At 37.1% G+C, this 22,265-nt stretch overlaps 1 protein-coding gene across 1 annotated transcript in view; it reads left to right on the forward strand.

Moving 5' to 3' along the window:
- LOC115222566 (large neutral amino acids transporter small subunit 1) overlaps positions 1–22,265 on the forward strand; it is an 88,791-nt gene that overhangs the window by 45,428 nt on the left and 21,098 nt on the right. The window contains exons 5-7 of the mRNA XM_029792842.2: positions 7,682–7,805; positions 16,709–16,812; positions 21,178–21,274. Of these exons, the coding sequence (XP_029648702.1) occupies positions 7,682–7,805; positions 16,709–16,812; positions 21,178–21,274 (325 nt within the window). The remainder of the gene's footprint in view (positions 1–7,681; positions 7,806–16,708; positions 16,813–21,177; positions 21,275–22,265) is intronic.

Consider the following 22,265-nt stretch of genomic DNA (forward strand, 5'->3'; position numbering starts at 1 on the left):
AGCTCCGCTCGAAATGTTAAACCCTCCTTCTTTCCTTCTTTCCTGAGCGTCTAATAATACTATATTTGTTCCACGTCCTTACGTTGTTGTGTTTTTTTGTGCTTTCTTGTTTGGATTAACTATATATATATATATATATGTGTGTGTGTGTGTGTGTACAGTATATATATATATATATATACAGTGCATGTATATATATATATACACAAATATACAAGGGGCAATGATGCTGGAAATTCAGTATACAGCACATGGAAAAATTATGAGTTGAAAACATGTGGAACACAAATATAAAAAGTAGAAGAGAAATACCTTCATTTCATATAGTTTAATACCTTTTTATAAATATATACATAATGTATGGATGTCATGAAATCCAACCGGTTTTCGCTATTTAAATTAGCTTTTCAAGGGACGTTGTACAGTAATCAATCTCTCATGACAAACATCCAAAATGATGAGACCTCTTTGTCATGAGAATTGATTACTGTACAACGTCCCTTGAAAAGCTAATTTAAATAGCGAAAACCGGTTGGATTTCATGACATCCATACATTATGTATATATTTATAAAAAGGTATTAAACTATATGAAATGAAGGTATTTCTCTTCTACTTTTTATATTTGTGTTCCACATATTTTCAACTATATATATATATATATATATATAATATATATACATTGTGCGTATATATAACCATCATCCATCTTTCTTTTCCCCATTTCAAGTTTATCTTAATAATTTTGATGCGCTCTCTCCTGTACTATTTTCTCTTTCTCTCTCTCTCTCTCTCTCTCTCTCTCCCTCCCTCTCCACCTTCGTTTTCTCTCTCATCCTTTCTCTAATTCTCTTTTCTCCTGTTCACTGTCTCTATCTGTCCCTCTCTTTCCTTCTTCCTCATTTACTCTCTTGTTGCTCATATGTGACCATCATCCATCTTTCTTTTTCTTTCTGTCTGTGTCAAAGATCAGATGCATTCTTGTCTGTCTTTTCTCCTGTCAAAGATTGTTCCTCCAGCATTCACCGCATTACCTCATATGGCCTAGCAGCTCTAACTGTTTGTTTTCACTGTCCTGTTTTAGTTATGTGGAGTAGATAAACAGCCAACAACTAATGAAGGGTCATTTTTTTTATGTTACTTGTTTTGTTTTCCATTTGTTTCTCTCTTTGCTCGTAAAAAAATGTTTGTCTTCGTATTTCATGCTGTTTATGTTTTGTGACATATATATATATATATATATATATATAAAAATAAATATATATACAGTATATATATATACAAACAGTGTATATATATATACACACAGTATATATGTATATATATATATATATATATTATAATATGACTGAGTGCAACACATCCATTTCCAAGTAAGTTCATATATATATATACATACATATATACTGTGTGTATATATATGCACTGTTTGTATATATATATACTGTATATATATTTATTTTTATATATATATATATTTCATTTCATTTCATATATACAAATACATATATATATGTACCTTTTATCATAAGAGATACATATATATACGTATACATATATATATGCATATTTTTATATGTATATGTATATGCATATATATATGTGTGTGTGTGTACAACAATCTTGACTCCAAAGTACTGTTGCTGAATATCTCACATTGTGAGATTTAAAAATAGTAATTTTCTAATTTATAGATCAGTGACTAGTTGTCACTTTGAAAACTATATATTTTGAACAGGAGTTTGGCAGCACCACCTCTGGCTGAACAATTATTCTGTGATGATGAAAGGAAATAACCCAGAAATCACTATACACAGATATTGTTTTGAGCTGAGTGGGGACGCTAGACCCCCTTGTTGGAAAATATAAGGACACAGATCGTGTCGTATAGCCAGCTGGAGACGATGTCTCCTGGGGCTAAAGTACAGCAACATTCCTCCTAGGCCGGGACTGCCATGTTATGTTGGCAAACAATATTTACTGGTGTGTGTGTGTGTATGTATGTATATATATATATATATATGTGTGTGTTGATATATATGTATATGCATATATATATACTATATATATGTATATATACATATATATGCTAGCAGCTAAGCCTGGTTTCACCCTATTGGTTTGGCTAATGTGGTTGTAAAACCTGCTCTGTGTGTAAGCGTTTGATTTGTTTGGGCACGCTTACATTAAAAAACAATTTTAGAATGACTTCTTTCTGTCAAAACACTAAAAATAACTGACCGACAAAAAAAAATCAAGATTCAACCAAATCAAAAAATAAATCCAAATACTAAGCGAACAAAGGTTCAAAACAACAGAAACAAACATAAAAAATAAAACCAAAATTTTAAAAAAATTTTAAAAATAGGTCCAAAATCTTTTTAAATTTTCAATGGTGAAGTTAGATTTTTCATGGGCTGGCTGGTCTATCCCAGATACATGGGGAACTGAATTAAATCTTTCATTAACACAGGGGATCCAAAATATATTTTTCAATGTCCAAGGGGAGCCTAGTCATGAAAAAGGTTGAGAAACGCTGATCTATAAGGATAGTTTTTATTTAGGCACATCATAAAAGTAAGTATAATTGCTAAATATAAAAAAAAGTATGTTTTTTTCAAGCAAATACAGTTAGAAAAAATATTTGCTATTTCAAGTCGTCACTAAAAACAAAGCTCATCAGTTTTTGAATGGAATAATAATTTTATTCTTTTATTGTAAGTTGTAAATTTTGCCTGAGAAATAAAGCAAATATTCACCAAACATAAAAATCTGCAACTCAATAGCAAATATCTCCAAATTGATTAGAAATGCATAAGTTTAATAATACTGATGCTAAATAAAATTTGGTCGAGAAATACCAAAGAAATTACTTTATATCAACAAAAAACAGACACATACCTTTATAGAGAACAGATTGTACTCAAGTGAAACATACCAAATACACAGAGTTGAAACGCTGTTTGATTATTCTTTTCAGCATTGAATTTTGACCATCACACTTCCATTGCACACGCACACACACACACATTCACATACCCCAACCATCCCACTTCCATTGCACTCATGCACACACACTCACACATTCACATACGCACCCCTTTTATATACACACATATTCACACAGTTGAAACGCTGTTTGATTTATTTTTTCAGCGTACAATTTTCATCATCCCACTACCAAATATGACATCACCCCTTCTTTTTTTATTTATGTATCACACCTTCCTTTCTCATTCATAAACACATGAGTGTAATTATAATCTCGGTAACCATGGGAGCTATGAAGAAATATGACATCACCGCTTCCTTCCTTATTCATCTATCACCCCTTTCTTTCTCATTCATAAACACAAGATTATGATTATAGAAGATTATCTTGGTAATCATGGAAGCTATGAAACATACAAAGCCCTGCATCACCACCGGATCATTCTACATATATGTATGAATTTTCACGCAATTCCACGCAGGCATTTGACCGTGAATCCGAAGACAAGAAAGAATTGGCCATGTCAAATTTAAATGTATAGATATATATATGTATATTCTATATATGTTGTGTATATATTTATATACATATATACTGTATATATATATATATATATGTATATGTGTGTGTGTGTGTGTGTGTGTATATTGATATATATCTATACACTGTATATACATGTATATATATATATATACGTATGAAGGTATGTGTATATACACATGTATATATATATGTGTGTGTATGTATATATATCTATGTATATGTAGGAGTGGCTGTGTGGTAGGTAGCTTGCTTACCAATCACATGGTTCCGGGTTCATTCCGTCTGCGTACACCTTGAGCAAGTGTCTTCTACTATAGCCTCAGGCTGATCAAAGCTTTGTGAGTGGATTTGGTAGGTGGAAACTGAAATGTATATGTATATGTATATATATATATATATATAATGATGATAATATTAGGGAGTATAACTCCAAACATACAGGGAAAAATTCAATTTAGTATTAAATCAAATTTCACAGTATAAAAATGTAAAATATAAATTAGAGATAAAACCACTATTATGCAATTCAAATAATGATAGACATAAACTAAAACATAAATAACAAATAAAATATATTTTTATAAAACATATGACTAGATCACAAAAAGTATAAAAATGAATAATCAATATATAAGTAAAAAACTACATACGTTTCATGGCTATAATTAAATTCGAATTACAATTAAATTTAATTGAAATGAATTCAATTTAAAATTATAGTCAATCTTCAGGTTAACAATAATAGTTAAATAAATAAGCAAATAGAGTTAAACAATATTTATTTTTAAAATAAATAAAATGTTTTTTCTTATAGAAGAAGCACCATTAACTAAATTTGAAACTTGTATCTATATATATATATATATAGATAGATGTGTGTGTATGTATATATATGTATGTGTATATACATATATATATGGAAAAAAAGTCAAGATAGAAAATGCTAAAATACTTTTATAAAAAACATTTCAATACCAGTTTCAGTCAGAGACTTTTTCAACTGTAACAATTAAATAATTAAATTTTGAAAAATTAAAAGAAAAGTTTTTTTAAAAGAATATTTGTATAGTGTTCAAATACATGTGGCATTTTCCTTGTTTCTGTCTCTGTCTCTCTTGTTTACTCTTGTGGGTTTTGAATTCTTGGTAGGGAAGAAGAAGAAGAAGAATTTGGGAGTGCCATGATAGTAGTATTTTGCATGGTCAGTGGATGGTAGCAGTTGCTGTTCAATTCATGAAAATATTTCGTTTGAATGTTTTGTTTATAGAATTTGCGTTGGTGTTATATATATATATATATATATATATATATCAGACACCATGATAGATCGTTAGCCACTACACACATTTTTTTCTCTCCTTGTTTTTTTTCTGTGTCTTTCTGTAGAAAAGCGTAGGCTCGAAACGTAAAAGACTTTTTCTATTCCCGAGCATTATACTAATACATCTGTTTGTTTTGTACATCACCTGCCTTCGTCGTTTGTTTTTTTTTCATAAACTTTCCCCATATATATATATATATATATATATATATATATATATATTATATATATATTCACATATATATACATGCATATATATATATATATATATATATATATACTGGATGTATGTTATATATATATATATATATATCTATATATACTGGATGTATGTATATATATATATATAATATATATATATATATACTGGATGTATGTATATATATATATATATATATATAATTATACTGTATTTATATGTATATATAGTGAAGGCACATGGCTCAGTAGTTAGAGCATCAAGCTTACGATCGTGAGGTTGTGAGTTCGATTCCCAGACCAGGCTGTGTGTTGTTTTCTTGAGCAAGATACTTTATTTCACATTGCTCCAGTTAACTCAACTGTGGAAATGAGTTGCGGCATCACTGGTGTGAAGCCATATCAGCTTTAGCCTTTCCCTTGGAGTGGGGAGGCCAGTATGCATGGGTGACTGCTGGCCTTCCATAAACAACCTTGCCCAGACTTGTGCCTCGGAGGGTAACTTTGTAGGTGCAATCTCATGGTCATTCATGACCGATAGGGGTCTCCTTTATGTCTGTATATATATATATATACTGTGTGTCTATATATATGTATGTATGTATGTATGTATGTATGTATATACATATATATAAAACTTTGATAGGTTTTGGCCAGTATAGGCCCAGGTCATGTCTAACTCAATAGCGCCACTGATGAAGTCTTTTAGTTATATATAGGGCACCATAGCCCACTCTAACAAAGAGTTATTACTGTTGGAGACATATCCGGGTGTAGGAGGATGGTCTGGGATTTTTTGCCAAAATTGAGCCTATAAGTTCATTTACCAGAACATGTCCCAGTTCTTGAAATGTCTAAGCTCTGAAATGCATAAAATTCTCATCTTTCCTGTGAACAGGATGCCATTTTGTCACAGGGTTAACCCCCAGTTGCTTCTGGCATGCATGAAATGCCCGTGCAGGGGCACAACATGCTATCTAATTTCGACATTAAAACCACAACCTTCTAGTTGTGAGTCCAACACCCTAACCATTGAGCATAAATAGATTACGTTAAGTTTTTCTTTGAATATTGCTTTCCAAAAAGTCAGTGTTTTCCTTCTCTCTTGAAAACTGAATAACTTATTAATTTTGGTTTCAAATTTTGGTGCAAGGCCTGAAATTTTGAAGGAGGGAGTAAGTTGATTACATTGTCCCCAGTGCATAATTGGTACTTATTTCATCCACACCAAAAGGATAAAATGCAAAGCCAACCTCAGAAGAATTTGAACTCAGAATGTGAAGAAGGATGAAATACCATTAAGCATTTTGTCCAGCATGTTAACAATTCTGCCAGCCCACCAACTTATTAATATTCTTTTCTATGAAAGACCTGAAATTTTATGAGAAAGGTCTAGTTGATTACATCGACCCCAATGCTTGACTGGTACTTATTTTATCAACTCCAAGAGAATGAAAGACAAAGTCGACATCAGCTGTATTTGAACCCAGATTGTGTAAACATGAAAAGCCCCTAAGCATTTTGCCTGGTGTACTAATGGTTCTGCCAGCTCGCTGCCTTATTAATATTGCCATTCCTAAAAGAGGTTTTTGATATTGATTATGTTATGGAAAGAACCTACTTCTTTGATCTGTTCATCTTTTGAGATTCAGATATAGTTATCATTAATGCTATTTCAAAGTAATTAGATAACCTTAGATTTGATTTATGATCTCTAATGACAGAAATCTGCAGTGATCAGCATATTTATGTTCAGGTTTGTGAGAATATGTTAAGAATTGATATATTCATATTTCATTCAGCTTGACTTTTTTCTTCAGTGTTTTCAGTCTATAGACTGACCAAGTTGATATATTCCTAACTATGTAAATGGAAGGGCAAAATCCAAACCTTGATTTGATTTGATAATTTTTTGTAATTATTTATAAATCTAAATTCAAAATTGTATTTTTCAGTGAATCTCAACTGAATCCTTTTGAAATATCTAACTTGTATCACTATCATACAATAACTTTCTGCTCCTCTCCACTTCATACATAAATATACACACACTCATACACACATTTTCAGCTAAAAGTAATCTCTTATGCAGTTTAATAAAATGCAATTTAAAATAATATAGGTGCAGGAGTGGCTGTGTGGTAAGTAGCTTGATTACCAACCACATGGTTCCAGGTCACTGCATGCCCACTGCATGGCACCTTGGGCATTGTCTTCTACTATAGCCTCGGGCCGACCAAAGCCTTGTGAGTGGATTGATAGACGGAAACTGAAAGAAGCCTGTTGTATATATATGTATGTATGTGTGTGTGTCTGTGTTTGTCACCCCAACATCGCTTGACAACCGATGCTAGTGTGTTTACGTCCCGTAACTTAGTGGTTCGGCAAAAGAGATCAATAGAATAAGTACTAGGCTTACAAAGAATAAGTCCTGGAGTCGATTTCTTCGACTAAAGGCAGTGCTCCAGCATGGCTGCAGTCAAATGACTGAAACAAGCAAAAGAGTAAAATTTTATTTTCAATAATTTAACAAGAAACTGAATTAAATTTACAAATGCAAGATTTAAAAAAATATTTGATCAAATAAGATTCAATAAAATAATAAAAAACTTATATCTTTTCTTATAGAAACCTCCCATTGGCGATCCTCATCTCAATGTCTCTCGTCATTACTGTCTATCTCATTGCAAATGTTGCTTATCTCGGAGTTTTGTCGCCTTTTGAAATGCTCAAGTCTACTGCTGTAGCTGTTGTAAGTACTTTGAATTGTTTAACTTGTTACAAATTCATTCTTTTTGTGTGGTAACTTATTCTAAATTTTGTTGACTTTGCATTTCTGTGTAGTTTACCTAATCAACTTTTCTTATGAATTCTAAATTTATAAATATGTGAAAAAAAAATCAAAATAGATGAACATCAATGGAATATGTATCTTTGTGGTACCAGTGCCGGTGGCACACAAGAAAACTCCGAACGTGGCCTAGCCAGTACCGCATCGACTGGCCTCCGTGCTGTGGGCACGTACAAACACCATCCGATCGTGGCCGTTCGCCAGCCTCATCTGGCACCTGTGTCGGTGGCACATAAAAACACCATCCGATCGTGGCCGTTCGCCAGCCTCATCTGGCACCTGTGTCGGTGGCACATAAAAACACCATCCGAGCGTGGCCGTTCGCCAGCCTCGTCTGGCACCTGTGTCGGTGGCACATAAAACCCATCCGAGCGTGGCCGGTGGCCGTTCGCAGCCTCATCTGGCACCTGTGTCGGTGGCACATAAAATCACCCTACACCTCTCGGAGTGGTTGGCGTTAGGAAGGGCATCCAGCTGTAGAAACACTGCCAGATCTGACTGGCCTGGTGCAGCCTTCGGCTCCCCAGACCCCAGTTGAACCGTCCACCCATGCTAGCATGGAAAACGGACACTAATGATGATGATGATGATGAATACTTTTCATTTGTTTAACATCTTTTGTTTGGACAGGGAGTCATTTAAAGCAGGATATGGTTAGGCACTCAGTCTGTCACCAGCCCTAAACTGTTTTCAAATAAGGGACTTTAATTCTGGAAGGTTTTGAAAGCATTGTAGCATGTGTAAACTATACAATATAAACTAGGGGCTCACAAGAAATTTAATAAAATCACAGATAGACTAACAGAAAAAATAAACTTTGTAAATGACAGATGCACTGGAGCAATATTTACTATGAGCACATCGGAATTAGATCCTTCTAGAAGCCCAGATGACTCACTATTACTGATTCCCTGAAAAAAAGCACCCAGTATACTTTGTAAAGTGGTTGTTGTTAGAGAGAGCATCCAGCTGTAGAAATTGTGTCAAACACAACACTGGAGTATGGTGCAATGCTCTGACTTGTCAAATCTTGTCAAGCCATTTGACCAACATAGAAGTCAGTTTTTAAATGGGCATGGCTGTGTGGTTAGGGAGCTTGCTTCCAAGCTACATGGTTTCGGGTTCAGTCCCACTGCGTGGCACTTTGGGTAGGTGTCTTCCACTATAGCCCCGAGCTGACCGGAGCTTTGTGATTGAATTTGGTAGGTGGAAGTTACTGCCGTGTGTGTATATGTGCGTGTAGGTGCTTGTGCCTCTCCGAAAGAGAGAGAGGGTGGTAATGATAGAGGTCGCAACAGTGATTGTGTATATATATATAAAGTTAATCCAAACAAGAAAACACAAAAAAACACAACAATGTAAGGACGTGGAACACATAAAGTATTATTGGACGCTCAGGGAAGAAGGAGGGCTTAACGTTTCGAGCGGAGCTCTTCGTCGGAAACATAGGAGAAGGGAAGACAGGAAAAAAATCGCCAACGGTACTCACAAGGTGTCATATATATATATATATATATATATATATAAATAGATAGAAATTGGTTCAGTCACTACAGCTGTTTCAAACTAGATTTTTTTTATTGATGAATGGAGTTATTGCTTCAGTCGAAAAGGTAATCTCTTATGCAGGTTCCTTCTACAGTTAAGAAGTGGCACTTCCTCACACAGCTGTCCTCATCCACACCTAACACATGGCCATACCAGTGCAGTCACCTCTCTTACACAACACATTTGATGCTTCTTATGCTCAACTTTTCTCTCAGGGCACTTACACTCTGCCATGTATGCACACTGACATTACACATCCAGCGGATGATACCAGCTTCATTTCTCTCAAGCCTACCCATGTCCTCAGCAGTCATGGCCCATGTTTCATTGCCGTGTAATATGGCAGTTTGCACACATGCATCATACAGTCTACCTTTCACCCTGAATGAGAGTCCCTTAGTTGCCAGCAAAAGTAGGATCTCCCTGATCTTTGCTCAGGCTAGTTGCTGCATTCTCAGAGCAACCACCCCTACTACAGACTTGGCCACCTAGGTAGCAAAAGCTATTAACTACTTCTAGTTTCTTCCCTTAGCATGTGATGGAATCTGTTTTCTGTACATCTTCAGTGTTTTTTGCTCCAGTGCATCTGCTACACACAAAAACTATTTTCGTGGTCATCAGCATAGAAGAGCTCCCAGGGGCATCCTGTTTTGAATTCCTCTGTTATTGCCTGGAGGACAATGATGAATAAAGGGGACTGAGGGCTGAGCCTTGGTGTACACCTACTTCTACCCAGAATTCTTCACTATATTCGTTGCCAATCCTAACCTTGCTGACAGCCTCTCTGTATAGAGCATGTACAGCCTTATTAGCCATTCGTCAATCTCCAGTTTCCACATAGACCACCAGATAAGGGATCGGGGACCCTGTCAAAGGCTTTCTCCAAGTCCACAAAAGCTATAGAGGGGTTTATCTTTAGCTAGGTACTTCTCCTGCAGTTGTCGGACCAGGAATATAGCATCAGTGGTGCTTCTACCTGGCACAAAACCGAACTGCATCTCATCTAAGCAAATTCTCTCCCTAATGAGATGGGTTATGACCCTCTCTGTGACCTTCATCACCTGATCCAACAGTTTAATACCCCTGTAGTTATTTCTATCTAGAGCATCACCCTTACTCTTGTAGCAGTTGACTATGGTGCTGCTACGCCAGTCATTGGGTATGACTCCATTATGAACTACCTGGTTTACAATGCGGGTAACTAGGCCATAGCCCACATAGCCAGCTGTTTTAAGCATCTCAGCAGTGATTCCTGATGGGCCGGGGTCTTTACCTGGTTTCATATCCTTAATTGCCTTAACTACAAGGGAGCTGTCTATTCGGGTAGCTGGTCCCTCTACTGGGTCAACATTTGGCAGGCTCTCCTCCTCCCATTCATTCTCCTCATTCAGCAGTCTTTCATAATGGCTTCTCCAAGCCTCTTTCAGTAAAAGCAAGTGCTCCATCATCCATGCGGACACATTTCTCTCCTGTAACATCACTATTTTCTCTGACACACTGTCTGGCAATCCGAAATACCTCAGCTCTTTGGTCCTCACGTCGCTGGACATTGGCAAACTTCTTTTCTGCTACATCTTTGGTTATGTATACCTGCCGCCCAGCCTCCCTTTTGGCTACCTGGTACGGTTCCCTGCTACCCCCATCCCTCCAGGCTTTCCAGGCCCGTCTCTTTGCACTAATGGCTTTGTCTACTGCACTATTCCACCACCACGTAACTCTAGGTCTGGAAGGGACTTTGCACCATCCACAGACTTGGTCTGTGGCACTCAGCAAGCTGTCCCGTAGGAATTCCCAGCTACCTTCTATGTCCGACGTCTGAAGCTCCTCCTCCCTCTCATCAAATTTCTTGATGAGGATGTCCCTAAATCTCTGACCATGTGAAGGGTTCTTTAACTTCCAAATCCTTCTTTTCTGGATTGGTCTGTTTCTTGGAGTCCTTCTGGCCTCAAGCCTAAAGTCACTAATGATTAGCCTATGCTGAGGGATACATTCTTCACCCGGGAGGGTCTTTGTATTTAAGAGCGACCCTGCATCCCACTGTCTGGTGAGGATGAAGTCTATTTGGCTAGCGGAGTCTCCTGACTGATAAGTTATAAGATGGCAGTCAGGCTTCCTGAAGTTAGTGTTGGAGATTAAAAGGTTACATGCATCACAGAATTCCAATAATCTAGTTCCCTCATCATTTCTGGTGCCAATACGATGGCCACCGTGTACCCCAGTGAAGATACCCGATTCCCGCCCAACATTAAGGTCTCCACCCACAAAGATGAGGTCCTTGCCACTAGTCTTTGAGGTAGCCTGTAGAAGGGTATCATAAAAGTGGTCCTTCTGATCATTTGGTAGTCCCGCTTGTGGGGCATAGGCGGAGATAATCGTAACTGTGCCACTCTGTAGGACCAACCTGAGCTTAAGCACTCTATCACAAACCCTGACAACCTCTATGACCTTATCCACCCATTTCTCCGCAAGGAGAATGCCTACACCATCCATGTTACCTTGCCTGAAGACTTTGTACCTATGTGCCTTGCCTGTGAGGACCCTAACTGAAGCACCTCTCCATCTTACCTCTTGTATGCAGCATACATCAACCCGTCTTCTCTCAAGCATCTCTACAATCTCACTAGACCTACCTTTCAATGTACCAACATTGACAGTGCCAACTCTGAAAACTGGCAAGGAGATGTGGGGAGGAGGGGAGCAATTCAGCGCCTGAAAAGAAGAGGGTTGTTGTTGTGGTGGGAGTTAAACACAGGGGTTATTAAAATTCTTTTATTTCCTACATATGTTTCGAAGACAACATTGATATTATTCCAAAGGCATAAAATGGTGTAAAACAATGTAATTTTCTCATCAGGGAAAGGGAGAAAGGAACCAAACTCAATAAGGCATTTTAACAGAATGTGATGGATGTGTATAATGATGAACAGAACGCTATTAAGTTTTTTTAAAAAACCATTTGAGGATATAACCTCAAATGTAGTCTATAGAAAGAGAAGGGGTAAAGGAAAGAAATAAGCGGAAAACTAATAAAGGAGAAATATAGAGTGATATGTGAATTAAAATAAAAGCTTAAAAACTTGGAAATAGATATATTCTAGTGGAAGTGAAATGTAAGAAGAAAATCAATGTTCAAATTATATAGAATGGTGTTAAAATGTCTTATTGATGAGTTTGGTTTCTTTCTCTCTTTCTCTGATGAGAAGATTTCATGAATGGAAATTAAGATTAATTTGTAGCCGAAATAGTACTGAATCTTTTGATACCCCATGCATCAAAATCTGTAACTCAGTTTTGGAATGGATAAGGAATATATATATATATATAGGACTGACTTTTTTCAAACTGAACGTATTATCTCACATTACAATAGAGACATGATTCTGAAATAGTGTAAGAGATAAGAGATTAGGCAAGAAGTTGGAAATTTTTTTGACTCATGACACTGCATGGACCTTGGCTTTTGCATTTAATGATTGTTACTTTAAGTATTTTATTTCAATTTTATGTATATATGTATGTATGAGCCAATGAGAGAGACCTCTACATGGTAGCTACACGTGGTAGAAACAGCAGTCAAATCTCCCTCAAAACACCCTACTGTTTTAATCCGACAATTCTGTCTATTATGTAGTTTGAATGAGAAACAGTAACTAAAGATTAAGATTATTAACCCCAAAATTTTACGCGTTTTAGTAGCAATCAATCTCTTTCTCTTTTTTTTTTTGCGTCGCTTTCCATGTCAGTTGTAAAGGTGAAGCAGGTTAACTTGGACGGTGTTAAGTAGTGGAGATGCTTGGTGATTGTATGTGGTGGCTGCTTTTGAATGTTTATTCTCAATAAGGATAATTGATTGATAACGAATCTTAGCGCAATATATATACAACTTCAAGTGGAATTGGACATCATAAGAGTGACAGGATAGCAACGGTTCTGACTGACTGTCGTCCTGTTCTCCCCTTGTTAGCGAAATGGTATGTGCCAGCTGTCTGAGCAACTGGTTGAGTTTAATGGTGGAACAAACAGGATAACAAGATTTTTTTAAAATAGCAATTCTCACCTTGAAACTAACTTTTTTGAAAAATGTTTTAGATTACAGAATGTCCTACTCTGTCATGTATCCATGTTTAAAATTTCAGTGCGATTGGCTGAACAATACTCGAGTTATAAGCGCACAGACAGACAGAACGGATTCTATATATATATATATATATATATATATATATATATACATACATTTAGATACATACACTTGTGTAAACACATTTAAGATAGGGTATTTTACATTGTATCGTATATTTGTTTAATATATATACATAAGTATACATATAGAACACAGTAATTAAGAATGGAGCAGAAAAGTCTTCACATCCGATATGGAATAGCTGAAATACTTGCAAACTCCATAGTCCAATGGTATCTATGGTCATTATGTACTAAACCCAGTTTCATTGCCACCTCTTTGTAACTATGGCTAACTGCATCATTAATAGTCCTCATATCTTCAAATGATGTAGCTTCGGGAATATGAGATAGTAAAGCTCTCAGATAGAATTGCTCCTGTTCCTTTGGTGAAACAAAGTAGATACGCCCAATTGGGTGTGTTATTATTTTTTCACTATTATTCCATGTGTAAAATTCAGGGAAATCAGTAGAGTGTAATGTATGTGCAAATAAGTTAACTGGTGATTCCCGGTTAACTTGCATCCATCCACTGAGTGTGGACCTGTCATGTGTGTGGATAACAGGTTCAATATCATCATCGTCATTAAAGTAAATGTATTGCTGTTGGGGTAAATGAACTGTAAGCTGTTGGACTGCAGGATGTGAACTCTGTAATTTGAACCCTAAAATCCTCCGGACTGCCTTTGATGAGGATACATAGCAGCCATTGATGTAATTTTCAGTTTCATCTTTGTGTGTTTGTTGTGCATTGGTTTGTCCCCTAATATTGACCGTCACCCGATCATGGCCTTTATGAATATATTTGCTAATATATTTAACTGATTTTACAGATGCACATATCTCTACATTACAATGACATTCCATATTTGACTTAAAAGATGGGGGCATATGATACTACTGAACGACTATCTAATTCAACATTAGTCTATGTAAATGTAAAACCATTATTTCAACGTTGGTAAAGTGGATTGCCATTATTACTGTGGAATGTATTTTCCTGAAAGTCTCTAGGGAAATGTCTTTTACATTTCCCATCAACAATACATATTGCATTGGGTTTATCTCTTCCACATGGACCATGTAGCATGCTTTGGGTGACATGTTGAAATAAAATTGGTTGTGTTTGTGGATTTGGAAGTTCTGCATTAACAAATTCATCATAATGTTCTGGATCTTTTTTTAACTATGAACAGCATATGACAATGGGGTAGTCCATGCTTTTGAAACTCTATAGTTCACATGTACCCTGCAACCTCTCTCAAAACATTCTTCTCCAAAATATTATGCGAGATATCCCTAAGTTTCATATTAAATACTCTGTCAGTTAAATCTGGTCTGTCAGCTGGTGTCTGTCCTGGATAAAGTTTGTGATACTGGTCAAGCAATGAAAATGCTGACACAACTGAAAATTAAATTATGGAGATGTACTTGCATAGCGAGTGACTTGATCTGAGATTGTGTGCTGAAACAAAAACAATTAGTGTGGATGGTGTTTATAAGCCATTTGAGAACACACATAAAAAAAACTGTTAGATTCACTTCAACATTTAAATTTAATTTGTGAAAATATTTTCGTTGCTCTGAAACTGTGACCTGTTCAGTGACAAAACTTCATGCTGTATCTATGCAGCATGAAATTTTGTCAGTGAATAGGTCGCAATTTGAATTTTTTCAAGTAGAAGATGAACATATAAAAACAATAGTGATAAGCCTAATTTCCATTCCAACCCCAAGTGCTAATCAACTCATCCAAAAGAGAGATAGGTGCCATTAGCAAGCATATTCTTAATACTATTGACTGTGGCATCAGAACAACTACAAGGTTGACTCAATGGAACTCCAGTACAGCTGTGATAGACTGGTTCCATTGAAAATAAATCAGCCTGCAAATTCACCCAGTTTGACATTGTTGACTTCTACCCCTAAGCCTCTCCTCCTGAAGGCCCTGCATGAGTAATCTTGATATCAGAATCGTCATGAATACCAGAAAGTCAATTCTGGTCCATGACAATTCCTTCTGGATGAAGAAAGAAGGCAATCCATTGTTCAACGTCTCTATGGGGAGCTTTGAGGAGAGGCTCAGGGTAGAGGTCAACAATATCAAACTGGGTGAATTTGCAGGCTGATTTATTTTCAGTATAATGGAACCAGTCTATCACAGCTTTCTTACTATGGCAACAGTCTGGATATATATATATATATATATACATACAGTGAGGGAGTGGAGCACTCCGTCAGTTGCGACGACGAGGGTCCCGGCAGATACGATCGATGGAACAGCTTGCTCGTGAAATTAACGTGTAAGTGGCTGAGCATCCCACAGACACGTGTACTCTTAACGTAGTTCTCAGGGAGATTCAGTGTGACACAGATTGTGACAAGGCTGGCCCTTTGAAATACAGGTACTACTCATTTTTGCCAGCTGAGTGGACTGGAGCAACATCCAGTGAAGCATGCTAACTTCATTCCTTTCAAGCCTTCACATGTCCTCTGCAGTCACAGCCCATGCTTCACTGTGATGTAGCATGGCTGTTCACACACATGCATCATACAATCTGCCTTTCAGTCTGAGGTAGAGAGGCTCTTTCTTACCTACAAAGGTAGAATCTCTTTAAACTTTGCCCAGCCTATTCTTATTCTAGCAACTAAACTCTCAGAGCATCCACCTTCATTGCTGACTTGGTCACCAAAATAATGGAAACTATCAAATACTTCTAAGCATCTTCCTTAGCATTTGATGCTAAGTCTATTCTCTGTACATTTCTGTTTCTGTTTATTGTACCTGTACATCTTGCCACACACAAAGACTATTTTCCCTGTTAACCTTCCTCTGATATTGCTGCATCTCTTATGTGTCTATAGCTTGCACTGGGTACACCTTATGGAGTTTCTACTACATATTGAGCAGGGCCATCTACCTGAAGGGATTTGTGATTTGTTTGCTTTCATACCTACTAAGTCTTTGGTTTTTGCTAAATTAACTCTATTAACTCTTTTAATTCTATGTTTATAATCTGTTCATGATCTCTTTTTATGTGTTTATAATATATATATATATCACATCTCATTTTTAGACATTTGCTGAACAAACACTTGGGCCTGCTTCTTGGGTAATGCCAATTCTAATAGCTATATCTGTTATTGGAATGATAAATGGAACTTCATTGTCAATGTCAAGGTAAATGATTTGTTTTAAAACCAACACATCTTTCTTTTCCTCTCTATTCCTAATATTCTGTAGTAAAATCAATCAGCTATTCTAAACAGGTGTTCTGTAGGGGTGGGGGATGTTATTTCATATTTGTTGCTAGTTTTTGTTATTGTTTAGCTCTGGGTCAGCCTTGAACTGATTAAACTAATAATTAATGTCTTTCAGCCTTAGCCATCCAACCTTTATTTGTGTATGTATATATCATCATTATCATCGTTTGTCTATGTTCCATGCTAGCAAGGGTGGGACGGTACCACAAGAGCCAGCCAGGCCAAAGCCTGCACCAGACTTCTGTGACTGTTATGGCAGGATTTTTACAGTTGGATACTCTTCTGGACACCAAGTGCTTATTATGTGGTACAAGCACAGGCTACGTCAGTTTTGTCAAGGTTTTTACAGCTGGATGCCGTTCCGAACACCAACCTTTTTACAGTGTGGACTGGGGTGCTTTTAAGTGGCACCTGCACTGACAGGGTCACTAAGTATCTTGCAAGACAAAACCTTTTAAGAGGAGAGGAGGCATTGGAGGAGGTGATGATGAAATGGTTATTGTGAGACAGATATAGGTATCTTGATGTAGAGAAAGTACAAGGTTACCTGGCAGGAGAGAGAGAGAAAAATCAGGAATGAAGACAGAAACAGTTGTGCTACCACAAAGAAAATACTACAGGATGGAGATCGTGGCACACTCACAAGGAATGGGGTTCAGAGTATAAATGAAATGGTTGAGTAAAGGAAGAGAGATATATAGATTGTGGCAAGTGCTAGGGCATACTCTTGAAGTTCAAATGCCATAATGTAAGTGACAGGATATTGCGAAGGGAGTGTGATTAAAGAGCATGAGTAAGTGGTGGGAGACCTGGGTATATATAGAGTTGGAGGAGCTGGCAAAAGATCTGGGTATATATAGAGTTGGAGGGGCTACCGGATAGCAATGATACAGAGAAACAGGATTGGGAAGTGAGAGCTAGGTATAGTGAATGAAAGAGGAAATTCGAAAAAGAGAAGAGATGTAGATTGGTTTGTTGGGGTAGGGTGAGGGAAAAGTTTTCTTGTTACATGTGGGTGGAACACCCAGGTCGGGGGCTAGCAGATGGCAATAATAGAGTGAGACAAGGCATGTGGGTAGGACGAACAGGTTGGGGGCAAGCAGAGAGCAATGATACAGTGGCACGGGGCCAAGGGGACAAGACTGGGGAGTGGGATGTAATCATAGTGCATGAAGTGGAAATGTGAGGAAGAGAAGAGATGTAATTGGGTTTGTTTTGGTAGAGTGTATGAAAAGTTTGTTTCTTAAGTGTGGGTGGGACACACAGCACTTCTAGAACTTAGTTTCACTGATGTGGGCAGGTCTTCTCAAGAACTTCGTATTGCCAGATATCTCAGTCCATGGTCATTTCCTCTGTGAGGCCCAACATCCTGAGATCAGTCGTTAACCACTTCATCCCATGTCTTCCTAAGGTGGTATCAGAAAGTTCCCAGACTAATTATGTTTAATAAAAAAATAACTCATTTACCAAAGTTTTAACATTGGTCTCCTTCAAAATAGTCACCTTGCATAGCAATACATTGGTCCCAGTGTTCCTGTCCCTTTGGAATCCAGCCTGGAAGTCGTTTCCTCTAAGCAAGTTGAGGGTCTTGTGCAATTTGCTCTGGATCTCAACAACAACATAAAAACGGCAACTTTTGCACTGTCTTTTTGTCTTCGGGAAGAGATGGAAGTCCACTGGTGCTAAATCTGGTGAATAGGGCAGGTGAGGAAGCGATACCATTTGTTGTTTTTGCTTAGAAACTCACGAGTGAGGAGAGCTTAGTGACAGGTTGCATTGTCATCATGAATAATCTAATTCTTTGCGCTCCATAGCTCCAGTCACTTTTACCAAATGACCTCCCTCAAACGCTTCAAAAAGACACTGTAGAACTCTCAATTGATAGTCTGGCCCTGGGGAACGAATTCTTGATGCTCAATAATCAGATGTCAAAAACAAAGCATGAGCATGCTTTTGATTGCGCTGCAGCTCTATTGTGCCTTTTGAAGTGCCCATGCTACTCAAAACATTGTGCATGACCCATTGCCTCATTGCCGTAAGCTTGCTGAAGCATGCTCAATGTCTCTGTAGCAGACTTCCCAAGTTTAATGCAAACTTTCGCATTGGCTCTTTCTTCCTGTCCATAACAAAATCACAAGACTACAGCACACATGTGATTGCAAAATCACAAATTTCACAACTTGCAGAGTAAACACAGAGATGGCACGTGGCACACTGCCTCATGAACGTCACTGCAAGCACTCACTGCGCACACAACTGTTGGTGCACTACAGATCCAGTCTGGGAACTTTTTGACACCACCTTGTATACATATCATTGTTGCAAACATGACTTGTGTGGTATGAAGCTTGCTTCCCAACTACATGGCTCTTGGCTCAATCCCAGTCTGTAGCACCTTGGGCAAGTGTCTTCTACTGTAGCCTCGAGCTGACCAAAGCCTTGTGAGTAGATTTGGTACACGGAAACTGAAAGAAGCCCATCATATGTGTGTGTGTGTGTATCTTTGTGTGTGTCTTTGTGAATGTGCTTGTCACCGCCCCCATACCACCACCACTTGGCAATTAGTGTTTATGTCCCTGTGACTTAGCAGTTCAGCAAAAGTTCTGGGGTTTATTCATTCAATTAAAAATTCTTCAAGATGGTATCTCAGCATGGCTGCAGTCTAATGACTGGAACAATGTACTGCCTCAAAGCTATCCGTCGCATGCCCTGGTGTAGACATGTCATCTGTCTCCCACTAGATCGTCCTACCGGAGCTTTAGTGTCATTAAGTGCAGCAGCTGCAGGTTGAAAGATGCTTCATGGCTGGACGTGATTGGGGAAGATCTCTGGAGGCTCAATGTCACCTTGGGGGATGCAGAGGGGCTGGCATGGGACTTTCAGTGGTGGAGAACACCAGTGGATATGATCAGCTCTACACATGATAACATCTCTGAGACCGCTGACCTGGGATGACCCTTGCCCCATGAAGCATGAGGCAAGTAAACCAGTAAGATTAAGCAATGAAAGCTCACAGCAATTATAAATTTATTTTTATAAAAAGCTAAGTGTAATCGCATAATTAATTATACCTGACAGTAATGACTATTAAAAACAGATGACTGCTGACACTGAACAGGTTTTGTTAGTAGGTAACAGCTGCTGCAATATCTACCATATAATATTGACTAGTACACATAATATAGTAAGTTGAAAATCTTTAACTTAACCTAATTTAATCCTTTGACACTCTCTCAATGAATGTAAAGTTTATTTATTCACATTGTTTTGAACTGACCCTGCATTGGATCTGGTCAGTTTGAACATAGAACAAATAGACTATTTGGGCCAGTTTTGACTGCTTTGAATGCTATAGGATTAAATTATCCATGCCATTAGTAAACAAAATTTCCCCGTATAGACGTTTAAATACTAAAAAATGAAAAGCAAGGGAGATAATTCCAATGCTGTTAGTGAACCAAAGTTTTGGGAAAATGAAAACAATGCTACAGAAAGTGGATCTAGTCTTTAAAACCAGCAAATGAAAATGACAGATATATTTTAAGCTTATTAAATTTCTTTATCGCTGTTTTTATCTGTTAATAGCAAAGATAAGCTCAATTAGTCGAAGTGTTTCAACTCATTCATATTTGATGTCCTTTAGTTTGTATATTTAATATGCAGAATGTGCCACAGAGATCCCTTCCCTCAAGTCTGCTGTAAACTGTTCCCACTTTTCTGTCGATTCACAAGTTAGCTGTATACCACTTCTACTCCTAAGACCACCAGACACACTCTCTTCCTCTCATGACTCAAATTGTGGATCCAGACACTGCATTAAACAGTTTTTTTCCTACAATCCCGCCTCTCCAGAATATCACCCATCTAGCACCATTCTTGAACATATTGTTTCCTTTCCTGGAGGCATTGAGTTTCAGATGTTTAAAATTAGCACCGACTGGATCAATTGCACCAAAGCCTGGAAAGTTTATGAAAGTAATGGGCTTGGCTCCATTTACTGCATTAAAAATTTAAAAACCAAAAAATGTTGTGTTATGCCTCAATAAAACACATGGTATAACCGAAATGGTAACAGAAATTCAAAAAAAATTACCAAAGGTTCATGAGGTTGTCTTTATGATCAGTTTTCATTAGTTTAAGGTTAATGAAATTATATTTTGTTTTGTTTTTTGTTGTTGTCTTTTTTCTCTAAGATCAAAGTGTAGATCAAAAGATATCATTACTCTCTAATTATTATAAATATTGAAGTATTTCACTTTATGAAAAATCTCTTTGTTTTCAGGTTATTCTTTGTGGGAGCCCAGAATAACCACATGCCAAAAATCATTTCCATGATTACAAGGAAAAATTTAACACCAGCACCTTCCCTTCTTATAATTGTAAGTTATATATGTATGTTTTGTCTTCCTTTGTATTTACCATTTCTGTAAGAATTGGGAAGATTTTTTTTTCATCCATTGACTGCTTGTTGGGCTTAGAGTTCTGAGGATCTGTCTTCTATTTAGTTTTCATTCTCTCTTATTAAATTCTTAAATATCTCTACAGGTACTTGTGAAGTGCTTTAGACACACCTTTGTATTCCGTTGATACAAAGAGGTTTCCAGTTAGTAGTGATTCCTGGGACCTGAATCACAGAGTTGTTATATCTTGTAGACATCTGTTGTTTATGTAATTATTCTTCATGTTTGTACTGTGTTTATTATCTTGTTAATAACATCTTAGATGCCTGAGCTTAGAAAATAATAGTTATGATGCAGTCTCTGTTGAACTGAAGTAAGCATATAGCCTTTGTGCAAATATGTAGTTATTTTTTTTTTAATAGTGCTTTTTCTGTCCATGCAGAGTAGATGCAGGTATGATTGTGTAGTTTAGAAGTTCACTTCACAAATACATGCACATGAGTCTGTAATTTTGGTAAGCCTCAGGTCAACCAAAACTATGTGGGTGAAATTCAGTAGACAAAACTGTGCAGAAGCCCATCTGTTGACTTTGGGTACCCTTAGCAGAGCCCAATGTGTTGCGAATATTTGATTTCAGGTTTTCTGGGTTTTAGGATAACTTACTTCCTTCTTCTCACCAGTATTGGAGCCCTGTAAAAGGTCATGGGCAATGTCTTTCTCTCTTTAACTAATCCATATAAAAAAAGGGGGAATGAAAAGCTTTAAAGGTGTATTTTGATGTTATGACAAATGGAACAGTGTAAGAAATTATAAATGAATTAAGAAGCAGATTGTAAGAACTGAATGGTATACCATATATGTCTCTGTCATGGTTGAGTCCTGCAGCCGGAAGCTAACTGTGATGGGTTAAACAGCCGAGGGAGGATGCAGGCAAGAGGAGGATATAAATGATAAGTTCATAATACTACCA

Source organism: Octopus sinensis, linkage group LG20 (assembly GCF_006345805.1).
Source record: "Octopus sinensis linkage group LG20, ASM634580v1, whole genome shotgun sequence".
NCBI classification, from domain to species: Eukaryota; Metazoa; Mollusca; class Cephalopoda; order Octopoda; family Octopodidae; genus Octopus; species Octopus sinensis.